The sequence below is a fragment of the Vicugna pacos genome, chromosome 5 (genome assembly GCF_048564905.1).
Source record: "Vicugna pacos chromosome 5, VicPac4, whole genome shotgun sequence".
NCBI lineage: Eukaryota > Metazoa > Chordata > Mammalia > Artiodactyla > Camelidae > Vicugna > Vicugna pacos.
Window position 1 is genome coordinate 3,876,423 of NC_132991.1, and position 25,802 is coordinate 3,902,224.

The 25,802-nt window shown below is 50.8% G+C and overlaps 1 protein-coding gene across 1 annotated transcript in view; it reads right to left on the bottom strand.

Annotated features, from left to right (window-relative positions):
• MYO7B (myosin VIIB) overlaps positions 1 to 25,802 on the bottom strand; it is an 85,576-nt gene that overhangs the window by 13,414 nt on the left and 46,360 nt on the right. The window contains exons 14-27 of the mRNA XM_072962063.1: positions 24,329 to 24,492; positions 22,800 to 22,937; positions 21,013 to 21,165; positions 20,365 to 20,463; positions 18,678 to 18,772; positions 12,061 to 12,145; positions 11,346 to 11,564; positions 10,101 to 10,271; positions 9,012 to 9,221; positions 8,711 to 8,878; positions 5,873 to 5,950; positions 5,616 to 5,743; positions 1,959 to 2,085; positions 252 to 371 (exon numbers count right to left, since the gene is read on the bottom strand). Coding sequence (XP_072818164.1) covers positions 252 to 371; positions 1,959 to 2,085; positions 5,616 to 5,743; positions 5,873 to 5,950; positions 8,711 to 8,878; positions 9,012 to 9,221; positions 10,101 to 10,271; positions 11,346 to 11,564; positions 12,061 to 12,145; positions 18,678 to 18,772; positions 20,365 to 20,463; positions 21,013 to 21,165; positions 22,800 to 22,937; positions 24,329 to 24,492 — 1,955 coding nt within the window. The remainder of the gene's footprint in view (positions 1 to 251; positions 372 to 1,958; positions 2,086 to 5,615; positions 5,744 to 5,872; positions 5,951 to 8,710; positions 8,879 to 9,011; positions 9,222 to 10,100; positions 10,272 to 11,345; positions 11,565 to 12,060; positions 12,146 to 18,677; positions 18,773 to 20,364; positions 20,464 to 21,012; positions 21,166 to 22,799; positions 22,938 to 24,328; positions 24,493 to 25,802) is intronic.

Sequence of the window (25,802 nt, forward strand, 5' to 3'; positions counted from 1 at the left end):
GCAGGAGGCCCCCTCAACCCTGCCTGTGTCTGAAGGCCCCCTCCTGAGGATGCTGCGGGAACTCACAGGGGGCACAAACAGCAATGCTGCCAAGGGGGACAACCTTGGAAGGACCATATAAAATGTAAATGTCCTTGGGCGGGGTTGGTGGTCCTTCGCACCTGCTGCTAAGGAAGTGAAGAGACTTATTTTCTCCATCTGCTAGTAGGGTCCCAAACGAATGTGGACTTAGATTCACATCCACCACCTACCTGCAGCTCCAGCCAGGCGGGGGGCTCTGTGCGCACCCCGTTGGCGCAGGTGCGTCTCAGGCGCTCAGCACAGAAGGGCCCGTAGCCGGCTGGCCCTTGACCAATGAAGTTCAGCAGATACTGGTGGGAGAGGAAGGGAAAGGGAGGAAGCCACTTAGAACCGAGGCGACTTTCTACTTACTATCCAGATTCTAGAAACTCTAATACTATGTGCGGTCATGGGTGGGTTAACTAACCTCATTGTGGCAATCCTTTGGCAATATATACCCATATAAATTCACTACACTGTACATTTTATACTTACATGTATATAATGCTCTCACAGAGCATTGTATAGCTGTTATATCTCAAAGCTGGGAAGAAAACTTTTAAATAGAAATAAAAATGATAATACTCTTGGCAAGGGTCTGATGGCATGGGCGCTCTCACACTATGAGACAGAATTTAAACTGGCACATTTCTGAGGAGCCACTTGTCAACAGGTTTTAAACAGCACATAGTTTTAAAATGTGCATACTCTAAACAAACTTACGGAGGGGATAAGGGGGTAAAGGGATAAATTGGGAGTTTAAGATTTACAGATATTAACTGCTATATATAAAATAGATAAACAGGAAGGTCCTACTGCAGAGCACAGGGAACTATATTCAATAGCTTATAATAGCCTATGATGAGAAAGAATCTAAAAAAGAATATATATATATATAACTGAATCACTATGCTGCACACCAGAAATTAACACATTGTAAACTGACTATACTTCAATTATAAATTGATTAAATTAAAAATTTAAAATGTGCATACTCTTTGACCAATAATTCAAACCTCTCTTAAAGGTAGATATATATATTTTTAATCACAGTGGTGTTTATGTGATGGGCATTTGGAAGACGGATCCTAAATGTCCATCAACAAATAAAATACGCTGTGGGACAGCTCTGACAGATGGCATTAGTGCTGCTGCTTGGGGACAGTTTATGACATGCAGAGATACTTAAAGAGACAATTGAAAACTGCAGGAGAGCCAACGTTCTAAATATGTTTGATAAGGTATGTTTGATCTTTCTGTCTCACAGAGATTTCATGAGGAGAGGCAGCCTGGAAGGGTTTATTGGTGTCAGGAGTGGCCCGGCGCCCCAGGCAGATGGCCGGGGGATCACGCTGCCTGCTGTCCCTGACGGGACGAGAGGAAGTGAGACTGTTTTCTGTGTGATCCCAAGTATGACTCAAAAGGCCAGAAATTGTAACAGAAGTCACCTCTGGGTGTGGGGGTAACTTATGTTCTTTTTAGACTTTCTGCATTTTCTATATATTTTATCATCAGAACCCAAAGGTAGCAAGGCCTGGGGCCCGAACACTTGGAAGCCCCTCCCTGTTCAGTTTTACAGCCGAGAGAGATGCTGCAGCCAATCTCCAGTTGGTGCCCACCCCTTGGACACCTTTGCCTTTTCAATGCCTGTTTCATCTACCATCTCGCTGTCTCCTGGTGACTGAGCCCAGGTGAGATGGCCCTGCAGACCCTGAACAGGGGCCAGAAGGAGCAGCCTCTTTTCCAGATGGAGAAGCTGAGGCGCAAAGACACTTAGGCCCTGCCGCCCACCCTGGCCCACAGGAGCAGGAGAACCAGGCCAGGCCCACCCAGGCTCCAGCCGTCACCTGCCCTACCCCACCCACCCACCCCCAGCCCCGGCCCCGGGCCCTCCCCACCTTCGTGAACCTCTCGGAGGGCGGGAAGCAGCCCAGGCACAGGCTGAGAAGGATCCAGCCCCGCGCCAGGCTGCTGGTTTTGTAGTTCTCTGACAGCTGCTTGCAGATCTGACAGTAAATCTCATCCCTGAAAGACACAGAGCGCTGGGGGCCGGTGGAGGGGCCAGCTTTGGTGGGGAGAGGAGGCAGTGGCGCCCAGGCACCCAGCTCCTGCTGTACCTGGAGAGGGGCATGTTTGTGGGGTGACCGCCAGCCTCCTCACCTCCGACTGCCTCTGTTGGCCCCCCTGCCACCCCCAGGCCCACCTCGGACCCTGTCACCACCCCAGGGTCTCCCTGGGGCTCTGCACCCCCACTCCTGCTAGCCCCAGCTCCTGTCTCCCCAACGCCTCTGCCCTCCTGGTCAGTCATCTCGGCCCCTCCCTCATTTTGGCCTCTGCTCCCTCCTCACCCACTCTGTCCACAACACCTCGGCCCTCCAGCTGTGGGGCCCAGCTGCAGGAAGGGCCCAGGGGTCTCCAGCCGAAGCCCTGCCCTTCGCAGCCCAGCCCAACCTGATCCGCTCCTTTCCCCAACCTCCCGATTCTTCCAAATCTTCTCCCTTTGCCTCAGGCCGTGAATGCAGCCACCCCCACCACTGCAGAGAGAAAAGTGAGGACGTCATGGGAGAACCCCTAAACTCCTCACCTCCTGATCAGTTCCCATGCCCACAGGCCCATAAGCCTCTCCAATCCATGTCCTCTTGGGGAGGGGACCTTCCTGGACCCTTCCCCATTGGCTCAAGCCTCTATCATCATAGAAAAGTGTCTGTCAGCCTCTCCAATCTCCCATGTGCAGAGGCCAGCATCCTTCCCCTAATGACTCAGTGATGTGCTGGTAAATGTTTAACCAACTCTCCTGGGGCAGGGGAGGGGGAAGCCCTGAAACTTGTTGTATTTTCCAATTTCTGTGGTGTAAATATTCCCACTGATGTCAGTTTCCGGCTACCAGGGTGATGTCACTGCCCACAGAGTGGGGAGGAGACGGGCACTGCCAGGTTGCACGGGCCAGTCGTGTCAGCCCCAGTCTTTCTTCTGGAGACACTTGAGGTACCGCCATCAACCCTTCACCCAGACTGGAAACCTGGGGGCTGGCCTGACTCCTCCATCAGCCACCATCTGCCACCACCTGGCTTCTAGAAATGTTCTCTGTCTCCTGCTCCCTGAGCCATCTCTCGTTCACTCTCCCTGGACCTCTGCAGCCGTCCTCTCCTGGCCGCTCACCCCCACGCTCCATCCCTCTACGTCACTGCCAGGGAGAGCTTCCTAGAAGTCAACCATGATCATGGTCTTCTCTTCCTGAAAGCTGTTCCCCACTGCTCTTAGGATTGACTTCACACTCCGCCCCAGCTGTGTCAAACCACCTGGAATTCCAGACCTAGGCTGTCTCAGGGCTCTGGGACTCTGTCCAGCCTCTCCCTCTGTCTAGTGAACACCCCTCCGCCCTCCTGCCCCGCCTGGCCCAGAAGGGTGTTACCATTCCTCCTTCTTGGTGCCCTCACGGGCCCCCTGTCCTAGTGCAGGCAGCTACTGTGGGGCTCCGGGTCCTCCCGTGCTCCCCAAGTAAAGGAGCTCCTTGCAGACAGAGACACATCGCCTTCGTCTCTACATCCCCAGCCCTCATGCGGGGGCCTGGCCCCAAGCAGGTCCTTAATGAACAGATGTCGAATGTATGGTTGGATGTGGAGTTGGGCATTTACCTTGTCATGCAATTTCACTAAGACCCCAGAGCCAAGGACACACAGAAGATAATACTCAACATTCTCTAGAGATACATTCTTGTAGGATTTACTAAAAGATGGCAGGGCCAGTCCAGCCACCATGCTGTCTCGCTTCCTCTGCAGAATCCTAAGCTACCTATAATGGAGCAAAATAGTCAGGAACTGGGAACTGCACTTGGCCTTCTCAGTGGGGCAAGCACGGATGAGCTCCTGCTGACCAAGCAGATGCCATGGAAGGAGTTGGGCTGTGGGTGTCTTGACGGGACCCACACCAACAGGCCAACCATCATTCCAGAGCATCCCACCAGTAAGAGGCTGTGGTGTGTTCCATTAGGAGTGAGAGTAGACAGGGAATCTCGTGGGATCCCTGAGAGAGCTGGCCCCAGTTGGAGTCAGGGCCATGTGCGATTGGCTACCGGGGTATCTGAAGAACCCACAATGCATCTCATTTGGACCCAGCGTTTATGTGTCTGCCATGTTGGAGGGTGTGGTGGCCAGTGAGGACTGACCAGAAGAGAACTACCAGTAGAACCAACTAAGAAGAGTTGTCACATCGGTGTCATGCAGGCAGCTTAAACTGGGGAGAAAACTGACTTGAAGAACCAGCAGACAGAGTCTGGGGTACCCACAGCAGTAGAAAGTGAGAAAGGAAATCCCGGAACGAAGACAATCACAGAAGGTGAGTCTGAAATTTTACATATAAAATCATCCTAAATCTCTGCTCACCCCTGATCTACACATGTGTCGGGCAGACTCCAGGCTGCCCAGCAAAGGCTAAAGTAACTGCACGGGGATTCCAGCTGCTGCTTACCATAGGGAGTCAGAGTTTGAATCCAGCCAAGTTAACTGTCCACCAAAATGAAAAGCCAACACTCTTTGAAGGAATATAACAGATCCCAGTCTCTAAACATCCCATCCTCAACGTCCAGGAGACAACCCAAGGAAATCACAGTCAAGTACTAGACATGTGAGGAAACAGGAAAGCACAGCCATTCTCAAGAGAAAATGCAGTCAACGGAAACCGATCCTAAGATGACCCAGATGGTTGGATTTATCAGCAAAGGTTTTAAAACTACCATCAATATGCTAGAAGACATAAAGGACACCATGGTCACAGGGAATGAACAGACAGGAAATCTTGGCAGAGCAACTGAAACTATAGAGAAGAACCAAGTGCAGACTCTGGAACTGAAAAATATAATATCTGAAACAAAAAAAAATGTTGGATGGGTATAATGACAGACCGAGGAAGACAAAAAACTCAGCAAATGTGAAGATAGATTAATAGAAACTATCCAATCTAAAGAACAGAGGGAAAAACAAAGAAAGAAAAGGTGAACTTATCTTCAGGGACCTGAAGATAGGGACCTGTAAAAAAGTCTTACATCAGTTTAATTAGAGTTCAAAGGAAAAGAGAGAAAGAGAGAGCATGAAGCAGAAAAAATATTTGAAGAAATAATGGCCCAAATTTGGTTAGAAAGAATAATCTAAACCATGTGAACCCCTAAAATACAATAGTTGGTCCCTGAAAGCAGTATACTTATCTCTTAAAACTTGCATAAAAATACAATTCCCATACAGCAAACTGCATATAAAGCAGAAGGAATATAATATAAATGAGGAACTTGTTCATTTGCAGGGCCCTGCATTAAAGCCTGTTATAAAATGAATCACCAGCCCATGATGAAGTTGTTTTTCTAAAACTGGGTTTTACCCATGCGTTTTAATACAGAGCAAAGGGAAAATCCTTGATGGGTATAAATATCTGCAGTCCTGAGACCTCGCCTGCAGGCCCTGGGACAGGGAACAGGGCAAGGCTGCGCCTTCAGCTGAGAGCCAGTTTGTGTATGTGTGTGGCGGGGGGTGTTCTGAATGGGTGGGGTGGGAGCAGGGACTGACCTGAGGCCAGGCCGCAGGATGGCGTAGCCCACGATGAAGTGCACCTTCTCCAGGTTGGACATGGGTCGGTCTGAGATGGGGCCGTCATGCTCAAAGGGCTCTTCTCCAATACTCAGCTGGCTGGCCACCTTGAAATCCAAAGGGGGCGGTCAGGGCAGCTGGGGTTCTTCCCATTTGCAAAGGAGGGAACCGGGCAAAAGCCTGCAATGCTGTGGCAGAGCTGGGTAAGGTGGGGGGTCCCCTGACCCTGGGCTCACCTGGCCCGTGACCCGGGAGGACCGCTTCAGCTTCATGGAGGAGATGTCCTTGGTCCCTCTGTCCCTGTGGCTGGGCTTCTGTGGATGGAGACAGTTCCTGAGGGAAGGTGAACCCGGGTGACACTTCCTAACGCTGACCCGACAGCTACCTGGCTGGCGGGGTGTTAGCCTCCAGCTCACCCAGCTGTCTCCTGGCCCAATTCACAAAGCACCATGTGGACCCTCATCTCATCGACAGGTGTGCATCCTCATCCTCACTGCCAGGTGAGGAAACGGAGACCAGACGGAAGCTGCTCAGCCAGCAACCAGCCCTCTGGGAGGGCTCGGGACCATTCTGATTCCAAAGCTTGGCCCTCTCCCCAGCAAAGCCCTCTGATGGAGGGCTGGCTCTGAGCCCAGGTGCCCAGGACACCCCGGGCCACGGTCATTCACAGTGAAAACTGAGTGGATGAATTGGGATTCACTCTGCCCACTACATGGGGGATGCTCTGCTGAAGGATCAGAAGAATCTAGGCTGCAGGGTGGGGACTGGTGGGGAGGGCCTGCTCCCGGCCATCAGACGCTGCTGGTCTCCTCAGGCAGGGGTCACCCCCTGTCCTAATGGTGTCCTGAGAAGTGGCTGCCACAATCAGAGCTCCATGTGGGGCCGGGCTTGGGTCCTGGAGGGCTAGGCACCAGCTTCTGGCTGGGGGAGAACTGGTTTGCCACGCTGAGTCCACGTGTGACACACAGTAGCTCCCTCAGCCCCCTGCTCCGTGTTGGGGGCACATGGTGGGTGCATAAGAAACGTGCAGGAAGGAACGCTTGAGATCTGACCTCTGGGAAGCCAGGCCTGCTTCCCCCTGTGCTCACCTTCCAGAGGTGCCGGCGGCTGGACAGCCTCCCTTCCCTGAGTGGTGGCCAGCCTCCAAGGTGGCCCCCACTGACCCCTGCCTCCTAACACTCTCACCCATCGTGGTGGGCAGGCATTATAGCTTCCTTCTTGCTTTCTCTCTTACATCACTCTGTCTGGAGGAAGCGTAGTGTGAGAGCATGCTGGCAGCCCTGGGGGGAGGCCCAGGTGGCCAGGACTGAGGCTCCTGCAGCAGCTACATGAGGAAGCTATTTCTGGATGCAGAGCCTGGAGCCCCAGTTGAGCCTTCAGATGAGAGCTGACTGCAACCTCATCAGAGACCATGAGTCGGAACTAACCAGCTATGTGGCCCCTGACCTTCAAAAACTGCGTGGATAATAAACACGGGCTGTTTTATGCTGTTAAATTTAGGGAGTAATTTGTTGCATTGCGTTTGATAACCATTAGTGTCCAGAGCCCAGGTCTCTAGAGATCAGGGAGTCAGGACTTCAGTGTGGGCAGTGTCTCCACAATCTGTGGACCAGATCTGGCCACGTGGTCCTAGGCTGCAGACTCCCTGAGATTTCTGTGCAACTCGTCTGCACACGGGACTCACCCCTGTCTGAGCTGAGTCCCATGCACTTGACGTAGGAGGCACTGCAATATGGTGATTTACAAAAAGAGAGAGATATTTGGTCTTCATCCCCGTTACTGGCACAGAGCTCCTAAAAACCCTTAAAATTTCCTGTGAGAAAGGAAATCTTTTTATGTTAATAAGATGATCTTTGGGGAGGCACCTAAGGATGGGGGCTGGTTGCCAGCGGACAACTTTCAATCCCACCCCCTGCTTCTGGGAGGGCAGAGGGGCTGGAGATTGAGTTCAGCTGGCTCAGTGGCCAATGATTTAGTCAACTGTGTCTGCATAATGAAGCCTCTGTAAAAACCCCAAGGGACAAGGTTCACAGAGCTTCCATGTAGGTGGACCCTGCAGAGATTTGAGGAGAGAGGCAGGCTCAGGGAGCATGGAGGGTCTACACCTGTTTCCCCACCCCTTGGTGTACCACTCCCATCCAGCTGTTCTGAGTTATATTCTTTTATAATAAACCAGGAATCGGCTAAGTAAAACGTTTCTCTGAGTTCTGTGAGCCGCTCCATCAAATTAAACCCAAGGAGGGGGTTGTGGGAACCTCGGATTTATAGCTGGTCGGGCTATCAGTAAACAGCCGAGGTACCAGTAAACAATCTGGACTTGCAATTGTGGTGGGGGGTCGTCTTGTAGGACCAAGCCTTTAACCTGTGGGCTCTGACGCTATCTCCAGGTAGACGGGGTCAGAACTGAGTTGAATCGTAAGACATCCAGCTGGCTTTGAGAATTCTTGGTGTGGCGGGGAGAAAACCCACATATATTGGAATTGGTGTCAGAATTACAGGCTGTCAGGGCTCCTGCTGCTGGTGGGCCCCATGCTGTCACTGCTGTGTGATGCCTTTGGACTATTCTTAGTTAATTCCACTAAGATTACATCATGCAACCAGGCCTTTGGAAGGACTTCTGACCGAAAATGGATGTGAACGGACCTTTCATCAGAGGGCTGGGTAGAACACGGGTAAAGAACTTGGTCTTTGAATTCAAAGCCTGGCTCTGTCACATGTATTCACTGTGATCTGGGGCAAGTCACTTCCCTTGTCAGTGTCTTTAGCTATGATAAGCTTAATAAGCTGTTCTAGGAATTTGAATCGTTTTCAAGCCACACCCAGTATTCAGAGTCTGGGAGACCCTCTCCTACAATGACTGCAGAATTCAGTTAAGTCTGGGGTGTAAAGGCTGACCCATGAGTTCCTGAGTGCAATGCAAGACTGGAAACTTCGTGAGCCCCTGGCTTGGGCTGGTCCAGTGAGGGATGCTTACTCCAAGCCCTGCCTCCCGCTTCTGGTCCAGTTTCCTCGGTTCCCTGGGCCTGGGGACACCCGGAGGGGGCCGCCCTTGGCCACTGCCCGTGCCTACGCACCTGTGCGGATCCGCTGCGCCGTGGAGGCTGGGTGCTGCTCTCCCCGTCCAGGGCGTCGTGGATCTGCCGCATGACCGAGCGGTCCTGCAGGGTGCTCCTGGCAAAGAGCACTGGCTCCGGAAGGTCACCCATGAACCTCAGGATGATGCACCACACTGCCAGGGCAGCCTGGGGAAACAGGGACAGAGCACCAGGCTGGAGCCCACTCATGTGCAGTGCGGAGCCCGTGGGACCCCGCCCTGGGCCCTGCCGAACTGGTCGGGGGGAGGACTGAGCCACCAGAAACCAGAAGACCAGGTACCGAGCAGTCAGCATCGTCCTCATGGTAGAGCAGAGGGTATCGGAGGGGCCGCCGGATGTGCGTGTGGCTGGCCGATTTCTGGAAGTAGGTTGCGGCAAACTTGGGGAAGGTGTACTCGGCCAGGCCGTCCACGTCCTCCTCTGGCTCCTCCATCATGGGGACCGTGTCCAGGTCAACCTCAGGCAGCTTCTGGGTCCTGGCTTCCAGCTCCTGGTTGCCAGGAAGGGGGAGGGACAGGGGTCAGCTGTCCTTTCAGATGTCACCTGGCAGTCTGTGCATCTTTGGGGGCCTGGAAACCCCAAGAAGGGTCTGCCTGGTTCTGCAGAATTACCCACTCCGCTTGTGTTGGAGACCTCCCCATCCCACCCGCCTCCGTGGGCCCCTTTGGCGTGAAAGGCCAGCTACTTGGCAGGTGCCCTCAGAGCCCTCTGCCTGCAGACCGCTGCTCTCCAGAACCCCCGCCCCACTCCCTACTGGTCTCCTGCCTGCCTTGGTCAAGTGCTCCTCCTGTGAAGGTGGGCCCGGCCACCCACTGCACAGATTTTGTGCGTATGCATGCGCATGTATGTGTGTGCATGGTTGAGGGATGGGGGAAGTATAAGCACCTGAGGAGATGCCCAGGTCCCTGGGTCTCAGGGCCCAGAGCAGGGTGTGCAGAGTCAGCAGGGCCACGCCGGGAGCTGCCCTCTCTCGTCCCCCATCAGACAGGGCTCCCTACTGGTGGCCTTCGTTTTCTGTTGGATCCCCAGGTCACATCTAACAGAGCAGTGGCCACCAAGGTGCTCTGTCCCAGGGACCAAATACACATGCAACTAGCTGCCTGATTGACAGCCCCATAACATGGGCATGTGAAAGTCTCTAGGATGTCTGGCAGGTAAGAAACCTGCTTAACTTGAAAGGGTTGGATGGGAGAAATCCACGCCCCACTTCCTGTCCTTGCTCGCCCACCCTGGATGGCAGCACACACTTCACCACCTACTCTTAACAGCTCCCCTAGCTGAGTCCTGGCTTCTCCCTCTAAAGCCTAGAGTTTGCCTGAGGTCAGGGATGGGGCAGGGCCACCCCCTTGCAGGGCTGACTCCATCTCACCTCGAAGAGCGGGGGCGCCTGGCCCTCCTGCCCGCCCGTCAGGGAAGGCAGGAAGCCAAACACCTGCTCCACCATCTCCGTGTCAGTGACGCTGTTGTAGATGGACTTCTGCTTCCTGGTGGGGACAGCCGTCGGGCTCTTTGGCTTTGCAGCCGGGATGACCAGAGGCCCCTGCAGGTACACCCCATGGGGCCACGGTTACCACAGGTGCGGCTGGGGCAAGTCCCCCACGGAAGCCACACAACCTGCCATCATTTGACGAAATATTTTTCCTCTAAAATTCTAGGTTTTCATAGCCAGAGGGACTGGGGATCAACCAGTCCTGGCTTTTCATTTCCCAGTGGAGAATCAGAGGTTCCCACCAGTAAGCATCTCCCCTCTCCTTTGCACTACCTCAGACCCCAGAGATTCCCCAGAATGTAGCTGCAAAACCCACGCAGGCCCACCCAGTCCCTTCCCTCAAAGAGCACCTAGGCTCCCCTGGGAGAGGGCCCCGGGTGCAGGAGAGTGCTGCTGACACGCCTGAGGGTCTCCCCTCCACTTGCTCTGCCCACTGTATCAGGACTCTGCTCAGTGGACCCATGTTCATTTATGGGGCAGTGGTAGCCTTCATCCTCGCCTCTTTCCTTTACGGAGGGAAGTGAGCAAGTTCTGCCGAGTGAGCTGGAATCTCAGGTCCCTTGGGATGGAGGAAACGGGATCCCGCAAGGGAGGAATTTCAAAACGCAGGGAGACGCAGCTTGGAACCACTCCCCTGCCGTCCCCTTCTCCTGCCATCCCCTTCTCCTGCCCAGACTCCCGAGGGCTCCTCTTGGTGTTTCTCTGCCCTTGGCCATTACTCCACCGCCCAGGAATCAGGGCCCTTCGCTCTTCTCCATGGAACGGCAGCCTCCCATATTCAGCTGGCCCCGGTTTCCAGAGCCTTCCAGGGGCCCGGCCAGCCCTGCTGAGAAGTTATCCCTGAAGCTAAAAGGAGGGGACCAGGGAGCTCCACTGCCGCCTTCCAGGTGTGAGGCTGTCCTGCCATGTGCTGCGTCTCCCAGGCTGCATCCTCTGAGCTCCCAGGGGATGACCTAGGAGGGCTGGGTGACGCCAGGGCCTGCTACCGTAATAACTTTGGACAAGGAAGGGACAGGAGCGTCTGGTGAGAGCTCTCTGTTGCTGCTCGCTCCTCCTGCCCACCTTCCCTGCCCCTGTTTGGGCCCAGCCATCCCCTACCTACCCAGGAGGGCCGTGACCACCTACATTGGCTTTCTGCTGTCGGAAGCGGCGCCGGGCGGCGGCACCCCTGGCATGCGCCTGGATGACCACCACCGCCCTCCTCTTGGCCTGGACTTGCTGGCGCACCAGGTAGCCCCTGCAGAGGGCCTGCAGCCGGGCCATCCTCCGCCGCAACGCCTGGTGCTGCTTTGCCAGCAGGTGACTCCGGGCGATGGCCTGCAGGCGCTCAAAACCCAGGAAGATCTGCGAGGCAGGAGGGACGTGAGGGACTCGCGTTCACAGAGGGGCCGGGGCCAGGGGTGGGGGGCACGGAGCCCTGAGAAAGGCCTTCCTGAGGGGACAGACAGCGAGAGGCAAGGTGTCCTCGCAAATTAGCCTTGCAGCCATCCGCTTCTGGGCAAAGCACAGGTGCTGGCATTTTCTGCACCTGTGAGCACCAGCCTAGTGAGTGAGTCATCCTGTAAAGCACTTAGCACAGAGCCTGGCCTGAACTATGTGCTGAAGAAGTGTTTTCAAATGGCATCAATAATAGAGTGGTCTCCCAGTGGCTAGTGACAGGGAACTGGTTTGGAGGTCACCTGGGGGACAGGATTCCAGGGACCGTGCTAGAAAGAGCATGCTGAGGTCCGCTGCCTGGGTGTCTGTGATCTGACGCCTCTCAAATTCCTCAACACACGTTGACACGCACGTTCACTCATGCCGCTCTAGCGGGTCCCGCCTCCCCGGTGAGTTTTCTCACCAGCTTGAAGTTCCTCCTGCCGTAATAGCCCCTCCACGCGGCCTGGATGGTCACGGCTGCCCGCCTCTGCCTCACGAACTCCTGCCTAGGGGGGACACGACACGCAACACAGAGGTGTGTCACAACCTCAGACACCGTAAAGCCTTTGGGGGAAAAATCTAACTTGAAGGGAAGAGAGAGAATGAAACGCTGGGGAAAATGAATATACACAATATTTCTTTTCCAAAGGCCCTTCTAAGGCCAAAAGATAGACATGTTAGGAACTGAAATTCTGTTGTCAACAACGAAATTTGTGAATGAGGACAGTCCAGCTTTTGGAGTAACTGGGAAATTTTTCCTCGTTCCCCTCGAAGATCCAGGAAGTGATAAAACCTGTTTCTAACTTCGTATTCCTTGCTAGATTGCACACACACACCTCCTGTGGCCACTAAGCCCGGGTGTCTGCCAGAAATCAGGTCAGAAATCTCAGGACCCGGACTCCTCTCCGGGGACAGGTCAAAGCAGAGGGAGGGAGGTGGGCTGAATGTGCAGCAGGTAGCCTGAAGCCTGGCCTCTGGGAGCTGGAAACACCCCCAGGGGAGCTTGGATGTGTCTTTTATCCCACACTTAACTGAGTTTTCTTATCACTTCTAATAATTTTTTCAGGGCATTTTCTTAGGTTTGGAACAGTACATCTCAGTCATATTAGAAAAACCATTTTCCGGGAGCGGGGGAAGGGGGAATGGATGAAGGTGGTCGGAAGATGTAAATAAACTTCCAGTGATAAAAAAGTACTAGAGATGTAACACACAACACGAGGACTAGCGTTAACACTGCTCTGTGGTATATATGAAAGTCTTTAAGAGATAGTAAATCCTAAGAAGGACTTACATCACAGAGAAAAGCACATTTTCTTTCTTTCTTTCTTTTTTAAAGTACCTTTTTAAAAATTTCCTCTTTATTATTATTTTTTTATATTGGGCTGACTCATTTTCCTGTTGTCGAATATTTCACTGCCTCAAGTTTTTGCTCTTGTATATTAAACTTTTGTTTCTTTTTTTTTTTTTTTTTTTGCAGGGGAAGGTAATCAGGTTTACTTATTTATTTATTTTTTAGAGGAGGTACTGGTGGTTGAACCCAGGACCTTGTACGTGCTAAGCATGGCCAGGAAGAGGTGGCACACATTTTCCAAGGGCTGAAAGAAATGAACTATCAACCCAGAACTCTATACCTAGTGAAAACAGCCTTCATAAATGAAAGGGAGAGCAAGACATTCTCTGCTGAAGGAAAGTGAAGAACACTAAGAGAATTGCCAATATACCTACCCCAAAAAGGGTGGCTAAGGAAGTTCTCTAAACAGAAAGGAAATGATGAACGACGAAGCCACGGAATGTCAGCAAGAAAGAAACAGTAACCAATAATACGGGTAACACAACAGGCTTTCGTCTTCTCTTGAGTTTTCTAAACTACATTTGGTGATTGAAGCAAAATTTGTATCACTTTCTGATGTGGATCTAAATGCATATAGAGGAAATATTTGAGAAAATTATATTGCAAATGGGAGGGTAAATCGACCTAAAGTTTCTACACTTCTCTTGGAGTGGTAAAATGATAACACTATGGACTGTAATAATTTGTTTATATATAATGTAATATTTAGAATAACCACCAAAAATCCTATAAAAAGAGATACACTCTAAAACACCACAGATCAGCCAAAAGGGAATTCTAAAAAAATATTTAAGTAACACATAAGAAGGCAAGAAAAAGAACACAGAGAAATGAAAAGTAGACTAATTAGAAAGCAAAAAATTAAATGGCAACTTCAAGCTCTAACATACACAACTACATTAAGTGTAAAAGACCTAACCACAGCAGTTAAAAGACAGAGATTGGCAGAATAGATGAAAAAGCATGACTGTCTATGAGGAAACTCACAGAAAATATAGTGATAACAATAGGTTGAAAGTAAAAGGGCAGAAAATATATATCATATAAATAGTAACCAAAATAATACAGGAGTGGTTATATTAATACCAAAGCAAAGAAAATAGCCAGAGACTGAGAGGGACATTATGTGATGATAAAAAGGTAAATTCATCAGGAAGACATAGCAATCCTAAATGTGTATGCCCTAAACAGCAGAGCTGCAAAATATGTGAAACAAAAACAGAACTGAAATGAAAAATAGGAAAATCCACAATTATAGTTGGAACATTCAACACCCTTCTCTCAATAACTTGATAGAACAACTAGACAGAAATCAGTAAGAATATAGAATTCAACACCACTGTCAACCAACAGGATCTAGTCGACATTTTTAGAACACTCAACAACAGCAGAAGAAATGTCCTTTTCAAGCACCATTAGAACCTATACCAAGATATCCTGGGCCATAAAGGAAACATCAACATATTTAAAATAATTTATCTCATGGATAGTATCTCTGACCACAGTGGAATCAAACTGGAAATAGTAGAAATCAATAACATAAAAATAAAGGAAATATCCTCAAACACTTGGAAACTAAAAACAAACTTCTAAATAATCCAGGAGCCAAAGAGGACGTCTCAGAAGAAATATTTTTTAAAACTGAGTAAAAATGAAAATACAACATATCAAAAAATTGTGAGACACAGCCAAAGCAGGGCTGAGAGGGAGATTTATAGCACTCTATATCAGAACAGAGCAAAAGCTTTAGCTCTATCACCTAAGCTCCCACCTCAAATATCTAGAAAACGAGGAGTAAAATACACTCAAAGTGGGTAGAAAAAAGAAAATAATAAAAAGAAGAAATCAATGAAATTGAAAACAGGAAAAAACAATAGAGAAAATCAATGAAACAAAAAGCTAGTTCTTTGAAAAGGTCAATAAATTGACAAACTTCTAGCAAGACTGACAAAGAAGAGAGAAGACACAAATTGCCAATATCAGGAATGAAATGATGGGTTATCATGAAAGATTCTGTAGATATCAAAATGACAATAATGGAATACTATGAACAACACTACCTATAGAAATTTGACAACTTAGATGAAATGGATTGATTCCTCGAAAAGCACAAATTATCACAGCTCACCCAATATGAAATAATTAGAATTGCCCTTCAACTATTAAGGCATTTGTAATTTTAAAACTCTCCATAAAGAAGTCTCCTTGCCTGGATGTTTTCACTGGAGAATTCTAACAAGCATTTAAAGAATTCATATCAGTTCTATACAGTATCTTCCAGAAAATAGAAGAGGAGGAAACACTTTCCAATTCATTTTATGAAGTAAGTGTTACTCTGATACCAAAACCAGACAAAGACAATACAAAACAAGAAAATGACAGATCTCGTGAATATAGATACAAAAATCCTTAACAAAATATTAGCAAATAGCATTCAGCAATATATAAAAATAATTATACACTATGACCAAGTGGAGGATACTTTAGGTATGCAAGACTAATTAAATATTAAAAATAAATTGATGTGCTCCACCATATTAAAATACTAAAAAAGAAAAATCATCTAGCAACTGCTGAAAGATTTTTTTACTTCAACACTCATTCATGATTTTAAAAAACTCTCAGAAAACTAGGAATACAGGAAAATTTCTCAACTGGAGGAAGAGCATCTACAATAATTCTTCAACTAACGTTTTACCTAATGGTTAAAGACTGAGTGCTCTCCCCAAAGATATGGAACAAAGCCAGGATGTCTGCTCTCACCACGTTTATAATACTGGCAGTTCTGGCCAGTGCAATAAGGCAAGAAAAGGAAATAAAAGACATGAGATTGGAAAGGAAGCAATAAAACTGTCTCCACTTGCAGATGACATGATTGTTTACATAGAAAATTCCAAGAAATTTATAAAAAGTGAGTTCAGCAAAATTACAGGATACAAAGTTAACATACACAAATCAATTATGTTTTTAAATACTATCAATGAACACATCAATGTCAAAATTAAAAATACAGTACCACTGTGGGGAGGGTATAGCTCCACAGTAGAGGGCCTGCTTAGCATGTACAAGGTCCTGGGTTCAATCCCCAGTACCTCTACTAAAAAATAAAGTAAAAAATTAATGTAAAAATACATAAAGAAATAAATAAAATGTTTAAAAAATACAGTACCATTTACAATCTCTCAAAAAAAAAATACCTAGGTATAAATCTAACAAAACATACAAAGGGCATGTATGCTACAAGCTACAAAACACTGATGAAAGAAATCAAAGAAGACCTACATAAATGAAGTTCATGGATTGGAACATAGTAGAAATGTCAATTCTCCTCAAACTGATATGTGGCATGATTCCTACCAAAATCCATCAAGGCTTCTTTTGTAGATATGGACAAGATTATTCTAAACAGTATATGGAAAGGCAAAGGACCAAGAATAGCTCAAACAATTTTGAAAAAAAAAATTAGGTAGGAAGAGTCAGTCTACACTGATTCAAAACTTATTATGTAAACTACAGTCAACAAGACAGCATGACATTAGCAGAGAGAGAGACACACACACAGATCAATGGAACAGAACAGAGAACCCAGAAACAGATCCACAAATATGCCCAACTGACTTCTGACAAAAGTGCAAAATCAATTCATTGAAGGAACGATGGACTTTTCAATGAAGGTTGCTGGAGCAAAATCCATAACAAAAATATTTTTAAAGAACTTTGACCTAATTCTCACACCCTATACAAAAATTAACTCAAAAGGAAAATGGATCATGGACCTAAATACAAAATGTAAAAGTATAAAACTTTTAGAAACACACATAGTTGAAAGCCTTTTGGCCAAGAGCTCTTTGACTTGACACCCAAAACATGATCCATAAAAGGGAAATTTGATAAACTGGACTTCATCAAAACTAAAAACTTTTGCTCTGGAAAGATTTTCTCAAGGGTATGAAAAGACAAGCTACAGACTGGGAGAAGGTATTTGCAATTCACATATCCAACAAAGGACTTACTAGTCTAGTATACACAAAGAATTTTTAACTCAACAAAAAATCTAATTAGAAAATGAGCAAACAACATGCACAGACATTTCACCAAGGAGGCAATATATATGGCAAATAAGCACATGAAAAAATGTTCAACCTCATTAGCCTTTAGGGAAATGTAAATTAAAATCACAGTGAGTTATCATTATACATTTAACAGAATGGCTAAAATGAAAAAATAGTGACACCACCAAATGCTGGGGAAGATGCAGAGAAACTGAATAACTCATGCATTGCTGGTGGGAATGTAAAATGATATAGCCACTCTGGAAAACAGTGGCAGTTTCTTACACCACAAAACACATAACTACCATATGAACCAGCAACTGCACTGGGCATTTATCCCAGAAAAATGAAAAGTTCATACAAAAACCTGACACAAATATTCATAGCAGCTTTATTTGTAACAGTCGAACTCTAGGAAGAGCTCGGATGTTTTTCAACAGGTGAACGGTTAAACAAAGTATGGTATATCCATACAGTGGAATATTACTCAGCAATAAAAAGGAACAAAGTATTGATGCACGCAAAGACTCGGATGAGTCTTCAAAGAATTACGCCAATTGAAGAAAGTCAAGCCCTCAGGCTACATGCTGTATAATTCTATTTATACAACATTCTTCAAGTGACAAAATCACAGAAATGCAGAAAGATTAGCAGTTGCTGGGAGGGATGGAGGTGGGGTGGGGAGGAGGGAGGTGTGGGCATAAAAGTGCAGCAAGAAGGACCCTGATGGTGTTGGAAACATTCTGTGTCTTGACCATTTCCTTGTCAATATCCTGGCTATGATAAGACGCTATCATTTTTTAAGATGTCATCCCTGGGGGAAATTGCGTGAAGGGTACACAGGGAACTCTGTTATTTCTCACAACTGCCCACAGATCTAGGATTATCACAAAAGAAAGTGCAATTAAAAATGCATCAGTGGTGTGGATGCCCACCCCTGACTGACTATTCTGGGCATCTGACCAGTGCATCACCACTTGGCTGATGTTGTTTGCTGCTGAGATCAGCGTTACCGTGGTCTGGCCTTCCCAGCCTCACCTCCCTGCCTCATGCCCCTGCCTGCAGGAGCCCACAGGCTCTAGTCCCATGGGTCTGCCACTTTCATCCTCTCTGGGTGTCCAGGCCTTCTTATGATTGGGACAGTGCAGAGAACAGCACCATGGACATGCAGAACCCTCTGGACACGGTGAGGGGGAGGGAGGCAATAATATGGCTGCTTTGTTGAACCTGGACTGAAATTCAAGAAATTACCTTCTTACTGACCATGGAACTGAGTTAGAGGTAGTTCTAATTGTCCCTCCAAAACCAACCACCTCATAAATCCAAACCCACGTGTTCTCCAAGACAGCTGAGGAAGTGCAAGGAAATACAGTCCAGACACAGCTGACATTTCACTTGGCTCTTGGTTACCTGGTGGGTTCTGCCCCTACACCTGACCTCAAACATTCAAATAATGTATTAGAATTCTCTTGCCAACACAGGCTGCAGTGTCCCTGGTCAGGGGGTCCTGAGAGATCGTCTGCCTCAGTTACCCCAGGTGAGGAAGCAGAAGGACCCGTGGGCAGGCCTGTACCCTTGGTTTGGGGGGGTACAGGCTGCCCAGGGGAGGTGGTGGGTGTGTGCGTGGGCTGGCACCTGTATTTGTAGCCTCGCAAAGCTCTCTGGATGCTGACCGCAGCGTGGTCCAGGGCCTGGCTCCTCTGAACCTCCAGCAGAGTGTCCTGGTTATCCTGGGACGGGAGAGTTCTTGTCACACAGCTGCCCAGCCTCACCCCTGCGTCCCCACCTGCAGCCAGGGCTCTGTCTCCAGAAGTCAGGGTCTCTCAGCCTCTCCCCACACTGCCCCCAGGGAGGCAGGCAGGGGAAGGGGCTGCAGTTTGACGTTGATGTGACTCAGAGAACCGAAGCTACACCCCCAGCCCCAATCCAAGAACTTCCCATTTTAGCTCTTTCTCCTTGTTAATTCAAGTTGGGAAATTCCTTGTCTATTCTGGAGAAGCCAAGAGGGGGGCCACAAGTTCCCTGAAGCTGTATTTTATTTGGTAAATTGCATGTGACATGTGCCTTCAGCTATAATATAGACACATGCTTGTTTCACTATAAAAATGCTTCCCCCAGCCTTTTTGTAGACTTCATAGTGTGAGAGTGAGCCCTCTTGATCCCTGAGCGGTGACTTTCCCTGGCCCACCTCAATCTTCCCCCTGGATCCTGGGTCCCAAAGGAAGGGACTGTCTCTGGGGGACAGAGGGCAGCACAGCCATTTGGCGAGTGGTGAGCAGAGGCCAGGGGTTGGTGGCCCTTTCGGCCTCCATCAGTCTTGCATCAAGCAAGCACTGGGCCTCTTTGTGTGCCTGGGTGGGCACTGGGGACACAGAGGTGAACGAGACTGCCGACTGGCCTCGTGGAGCAGACAGGGAGGGGGAGGAATGGCAGGGCGGGTCCTCCCCACCACCTCCTCGGCCATCCAGCCACACTGACTTCATCGTCTATACCAGCCCTTCCTGGGCAGTGCCTGGGGACTCCCCAGACACCTTCCTGCTGCCAACCTCACCTCCCTAATGGTACCCGAAGCCCCTCTGCTTCTTCCTTTCTGTCAACCCCAGAGTCCCAGTACATGCCTGCCTAATGCATGGACAGATGGACAGACCCCTTGGAGAGCTAGGGCAGGGCGGACAGACAAGGATGGTGGCAGGCTCTTTGAGAAGGAGGAGAGAGGGGAGGTCTCAGGAAGGGGTGGTGGGGAGGTGGTGGTGCTCCGGGGCGGGCTATCCCTCTGGCCCTGATCGCCTCTCCCTGCTCCTTCTGCCATGCTGACTTGCCCAAGGCGTGTGAGGCTACAGGACAGGGACATTCACTCCCTGCGGCTCTTTGACCCATCCTGCAATCCTGGAGGGCCCCAAGGCCAGCCTCCGGGGCCGGAGGCTGCCTCTGAGGGACACTGGTCCTCCCTGTAAGTTGAGGGAGAGGGAGGTAGCAGGCAGGAAGAGCTCTCGTGGGGGCAGGTGCTCGGGGTGTGTGTGTGTGTGCGCGCGCGCGTGTGTGCACGCGCGTGTGTGTGGCTGGTCTGCTGCCCATGGGCGCCTGCCCTCAGGGCACCCTGGTTATAGAATGTCACTCTAAGGAAGGGAGGCAGGGGTCACGCGGAGAGCCTAGCCCAGCCTATGGAAGTCCAGGGGCTTCTCGGAGGAGGAACTGTAGGGCTGAGGAGAAGGAGGGGCTGCCTCTGAGCGACAGGAGAGCTGCAGTCAGACCTGGGGAAGCCCTGCTTGGCAGAGCCGGAGCTTCAGGGAAGGAGGCAGTGTGTGTGTGTTCCGGGTCTCACCTTCAGGAAAATTTTGGTCTTTCCCACTTTCCAGTCTTCGTCTTTCCCCAGCTGCCTTTCGGCGATGCGCAGGGCCATCGGGCGAAACTTGCCTTGAAGCTGCCAAGGAGAAACGGGAGTGGCTTGGCGGGAGGCCAAGGTCCCTCCTCAGGGGCCCCCTAGGGGTCCCAGTGTTTCCTTTCTCACAGGTTTCAGTTCAGGGGCTGCCAGGCCAGGGCACAGGCACAGGCCACTCTGGATCAAGGAGTGGGAGGCAGGGACCACGAGGCCACCACACTGCAGGACCTAGAGCCTCATTGTGGCTTTTGGACACTTGGGCAGCCCAAACTTCAGGATAGCTGAGTGTCTTGGGAAGGGGAGCAAGGGCTTCCTGCTCTCTGGCCACGCATCTCCGTGACACTCTGCCGCGTAAAACAGTGTCTGCTTTAAACTGCCGATGCTCCGTGAAGGAACCTATTCAGCCGCTGGCCTCATCCAGAGAAGGGAAGGAGGAATAGGGGTCATTTCAAAGCTTGGAGTCCAGGGAGGGGCCCTGGGCATCCGGAGGGCGGCCCCCCTGGGAACCGGGGGATGGGGGCGCCCGGAGGCAGCTGTAGAGGATGGCGCGCCGCCTCCCCGGGGCCCTGGTCGGGCTGCGGGGATGCACACCTCCAGGCGCTGGGCGCTCGGCAGCAGGACGCGGAACCGCTGCGAGAAGTCCTCGAACGAGTAGCGGATGGGGAAGCCCGACTTGCGCATGTGCACCGTCTCCATCATCCCCGAGCAGCGCAGCTGCCGGACGCACAGCTCCCGGTCGAAGAGCTGCGGGCGCAGAGGTGAGGGGCTGGTGACGCGCGCCGCCCCCTTCCCGACCCCCTGCCATCAGCCCTTCCCTCTGCTGTCCCCAGGCCTGGGAGAGACATGCTTGGTTTAAGTAAAATTCTGTTTTGAACAGAGATGCTCGGTGGCTGAAAAGTCCTGAAAGTGTTTCCAAGGAGATAAAAGTCGGTAACATACAAACTGGGACACCCAAGAGAACTCGATACTTCCCTCATTCTCAGGAGATGCAAAGTCCCATGAATGTAAAAGTTATTTGCAGATGCCATTTTTAACAGAGTTTTAAATGCCCCCAAATCATAATCCCAAAGAACACTGCTTCCTCCCGGCCTTGTCCGTGTTGGGGTGGCCACTGCTTCTGCAGCCCTTCCGGCTGCGGCATCATCCAGCCTCACACACTCTAGTTAGAGAAAGAAGTACATTTCCTACTTAAGAGTCAGAAAACACTCTAGTCAACTCAGGCTCTCCATCCCCCTGAGATAGGTGTGGCCGACAGAGGGAAATTTGGCCACATGCTTTGCACAGGGGTGTGGGGTCTCAACCATGGCTCCTAGACTTTGCATGGCTGGGCCCCTAGAGAGCACCCCCATCTCCAACCAGGAGTGTCTGGGGACCGGGGGCATCTCCAGCAGCAGGCAGGCAGTCACTCACTTGGAAACACTCAGGACCACAAAGGCTACTGCTGCTAGGGTCTCAGGCCACACAGGGGTTAGTCTGGGCCAACTAGTTCGCTCCCGTATATCAAGTATTTCCTCTGGGCTTGGTGTTTTTCGTTTCATCTTTCCAGCAGCCTGAGTTGGTGGGGTACTTAGTTCCAATTTAAAGATGAGGTGCCTGAGGCTCGGGGCCATACTCCTAAGGGGCTGGATTTAAACCTTGAGCCTGCCTGGCCCCTCAGCCTGGGTGCCCCTAAGCTGCACAGCAGCCATGATCTCTGGGCGATGTCTCAGCCAGGGGCACCCACGGAACCCCAGCATGGTCCTCAGGCCCCACCTGTGGGCGTGGGTGGAGGAAGGCTGGGAACATGGTTATTATCTAAGCTCTGTGCAATGTGCCTTTAAGGAAGACACATTTTGGATTTCCTGGGCCAGCCTGAATGTTCTATAATTTTTCTACTTCTCAAAAAGGCACTGCATTTAATATAATATAATTTTTTTCCCTTTAAAGATTTTTTGGGGGGAGTTTTAGCTTCTTTCAGGTGGCATCTCCTGGTTTGGGGAATCCTGTATTTGGAGCCTCCAGGTGGCAGTCCCAGGCCCACGGGTCAGGGACTGCTGAACAGGCAAAAAAAGTCGTGGGCACCCCTTGCCGCCCTCTGCAGGCAGGCATAATTCTGAATTGACAGAAGAAAAAACTGAGGCTCAGAGAAGCCACAGGCCTAGGCAATGCAGGTGGATGGAGGGGCTGAGACAGCTGAGGCCTGGTGGCTCCAAAGCCCTAACGGTTGCTGACATAGACCAGTCACCTGACCTCAGTGTTCCCATCTGTCAAATGGGGGCAGATAGCTCTCAAGCTGCCTAGGCACTGGTGAAGGGAGTGACAGGACCCCAGATGCCATCAGACTCATCCAGGGGCACCCCCTTTCCCCCCAGTGTGTTCCCCCAGCCTCCCCTCATTACCAGGGGCTTCTTGTACTCATTGGGTTTGATGCAGCGGATGAAGTAGGGCTGGCAGTTGGTCAGGATCTTCATCAGCTTGTCTAGGGACTGCTTGAACTGGCCTGCCAAGGTAGGGGGCCGCTTGCCGGAGTCTGCAGACTGCAGGCAGAAGCACAAGGCACAAGTGAGGGGCTGGGGGGCTCCGCCTAGGGCACAGCAGTCCCACGGCACAGTGAGGGCTTCTCCCAAGGTCCCACAGGTGGGCTACATCACTCATTCATTCATCTATCCATCACAGTCTCCCTAAGTGCCTACTGCATGCAGGCATCCAGCTAGATCCTGGGGAACAAGAGGCAAGTAAGACAGGGCAAGCCTCCTGTCTTGGAGCAATGGCCCCCAAGTGGGGTGCATGTTCAGGTTTTGTGTAGGTTTTATGTGCTTTTTTTGAACATTTTATACCGTCCACTGTAAGCATCGCAGTTAATGCCTACAGTTTTAAAACACATGCATCAAAATTCTGGACACAAGAGAAAACAAAAAGTCCAAGTCCCCGGGCAAGAGTAGTGTGTGGTTCGTGCAAAGCTGGTCTCGGGTGACGCTCCTTGATCAGACCTTCCCAAGCTCGAACGTGCCTGAGCACACATACGTGCCGCCAAGCTGCACCCGTCTGGGGGCGGGTCTTCATGCTTTAATGCCTCCGAGAAGAGGATGCTGTCTCGGGCTCTTCATAGTAACAAAGGGCAGCATTTTCCTGTTGTCCTGGTTTGTAAAATGACATGTGTTTCCCTCTGCTGTCATCCTGTTCCCAGAAACTTCAGGGAGGGACATGCTCTGGGGACCCTGCAGGATGAGGCCATGTTTTGGCCTCAGCTGTGGAGAGTCTAGCCCCGCTTCACCGGGTTCCAGACCCAGGTGGTCCCCACACAGCCTCATGGCTCCTTGGTGCCTCTGGGCCAGCTCTGCATCTGTGGGCCCTGGGGCCCCAGGAGCTCCTGCAGAGGTGGCAGTGGGGGTGGGGAAAGGTCAAGGGCACCTCGGTGTGGCTGGAGTGGAATGTGTGACACGGGGCAAGGCTGGGGGGTCCTCAGCCTGCATGTACAGTCCCTGAGCCACCGAGCCGACCCCATCTCTCTGCCCAGGGGTGTGGGGTCCTCATAAGATGACTCACAGGGCTTTCCTGGAAAAGTCACTCTTAAGGGGTGGAGGCCAGGCAAGCAGTAGGGGGCCGACCCCACCTGCTAGGATATCCTAGGGCGCTCTCAGGAGACCAGGGGCCTCTGCTGCCCATCTCCTGGGCCAACAGCCTCAGTGCCGCCGCTGCCAGCCCCCCACACACACGACACACACCACAGATACACACACACCCATAAACAGACACAGAGCCCAATACAGAAACAAATAATATTACCAACAGCAGTGGAGCCCTCTAGAGACCCCCATGCCCTGGGAAGCAGGTGCAGCCCCCTGCCTTTGCACCCTGACTAGGAATCCAGACCCCAGACCACAGGCCAGGGGGATGCCCCCTGCCTGTCTGACCCCCAGGGCCCCACCTTGAAGAGCTGTCTGCCAGCCTTTGCCTGGACGATGGTCCCGTGGCCCAGCTTGGTCTTGGCGGACTCTATCCTGAATATCTCCTGCAGGAACTTGTTCTGGGAGGAGTAGACCAGGGCGAGGATGTCCCTGCTCAGCACGTCCCGATTCTTCTCCAGGAAGCCTGCGGGGAAGCAAAGCCCCCCGCCCAGCTCAGCCACTCCCACCGACCCACCAGGACACCTGCAGGAGCCCTAGGAAGGCCACCCTCCCCACCCCCACCTCAGTCCCCGATCCCCACCACAACCCCCCATCCAAGCTGCCACCAGTCTTCCTGCCCCTCCTGTGCCTGCCCAGCCTCTCCGTCCTGAGGGACCTTCCTGCTGTAACAGAACAAACCTGACTCCATATTGGATCTGTTCTTTTGGCTCTAACCCTGTGCTCTCTTCCCTGGGCTCAGTCATGCTGGTTCTGCACCTTTTGTAAAACAATGTTGCCTAGAGCCTGGAATATACAGGACAGCCCATTCTCAAGGCTCTGATCTTTAAGGGTATAACACTTCTCCATTCATACGGAGATAAAAAGTTGCAGAATAGAGAACATGTGTCTTGTTGGAGGTTTACAGGAATATCATGACAGCTGCAAGAACAGAGGATTCTGACACCAAGAAGTTTGCAACAACCAGCCACACCTCCTTTCTATTCAGTATAAATGAAGCCTAAATTCTAACTCAGGGGAAGACAGTTCTTTGGGACACAAGTCCTCCATCTTCTCAGTGAGTTGGCTTTCCAAATGAAGTCGCTATTCCTTGCCCCAACAATTTGTCTCTTGATTTATTGGCCTGTTGTGTGGCGAGAGGTACAGCTCGGACTCAGTAACACTGAGACCACACATTGCCAGTCACCCCTCTCAACCCCTTCTATGCTCCTCTGCCACCAGCGTGTCTCTTCCTGGGGTGTTCTTCCCTCCTAACCACCCAGGCCAACTCCACCTTGTGCTTCAAGGCCAGTTCAAGCATCATCCATTCCAGAAGGCCCACCCGGCCCACACATGGGGTGAAGGGCTCTCCTCCGGGTCCCTCTCTCCCACGCAGCCCTTCTCCTGGCCCTGCTGCTTGGTTCAGGGATGGTCCTCCACCAGCCACGGCTCCCTGGCACAGGCCCAGGTGGACCACTGGCAGGAGGGAGTCTGTCCCTCTCAATGTCTCTGCAGTCCCAGCCACTGCTGTCACTGCCAAACACACTCAAAAACCAACTAGCAGTGAGACAGGAAAGAAGAGGGCAGGGCATAGCCATTCAAGAAATAACACAGCAGTTAACACCAAGGTGGTAGCAAATTCAACTCCCAACAGGACTTGAGGCCCAAGATGGCAGGAGATTTGACTTCCAGTGACCTTGAGCTTCATTATACACATTGTAATATATTAACATGGTAAATGATACTCCCACAGGTGCCATGACAGTTCCAAGGCTGACCATAAAAAGTCAAAAGTAG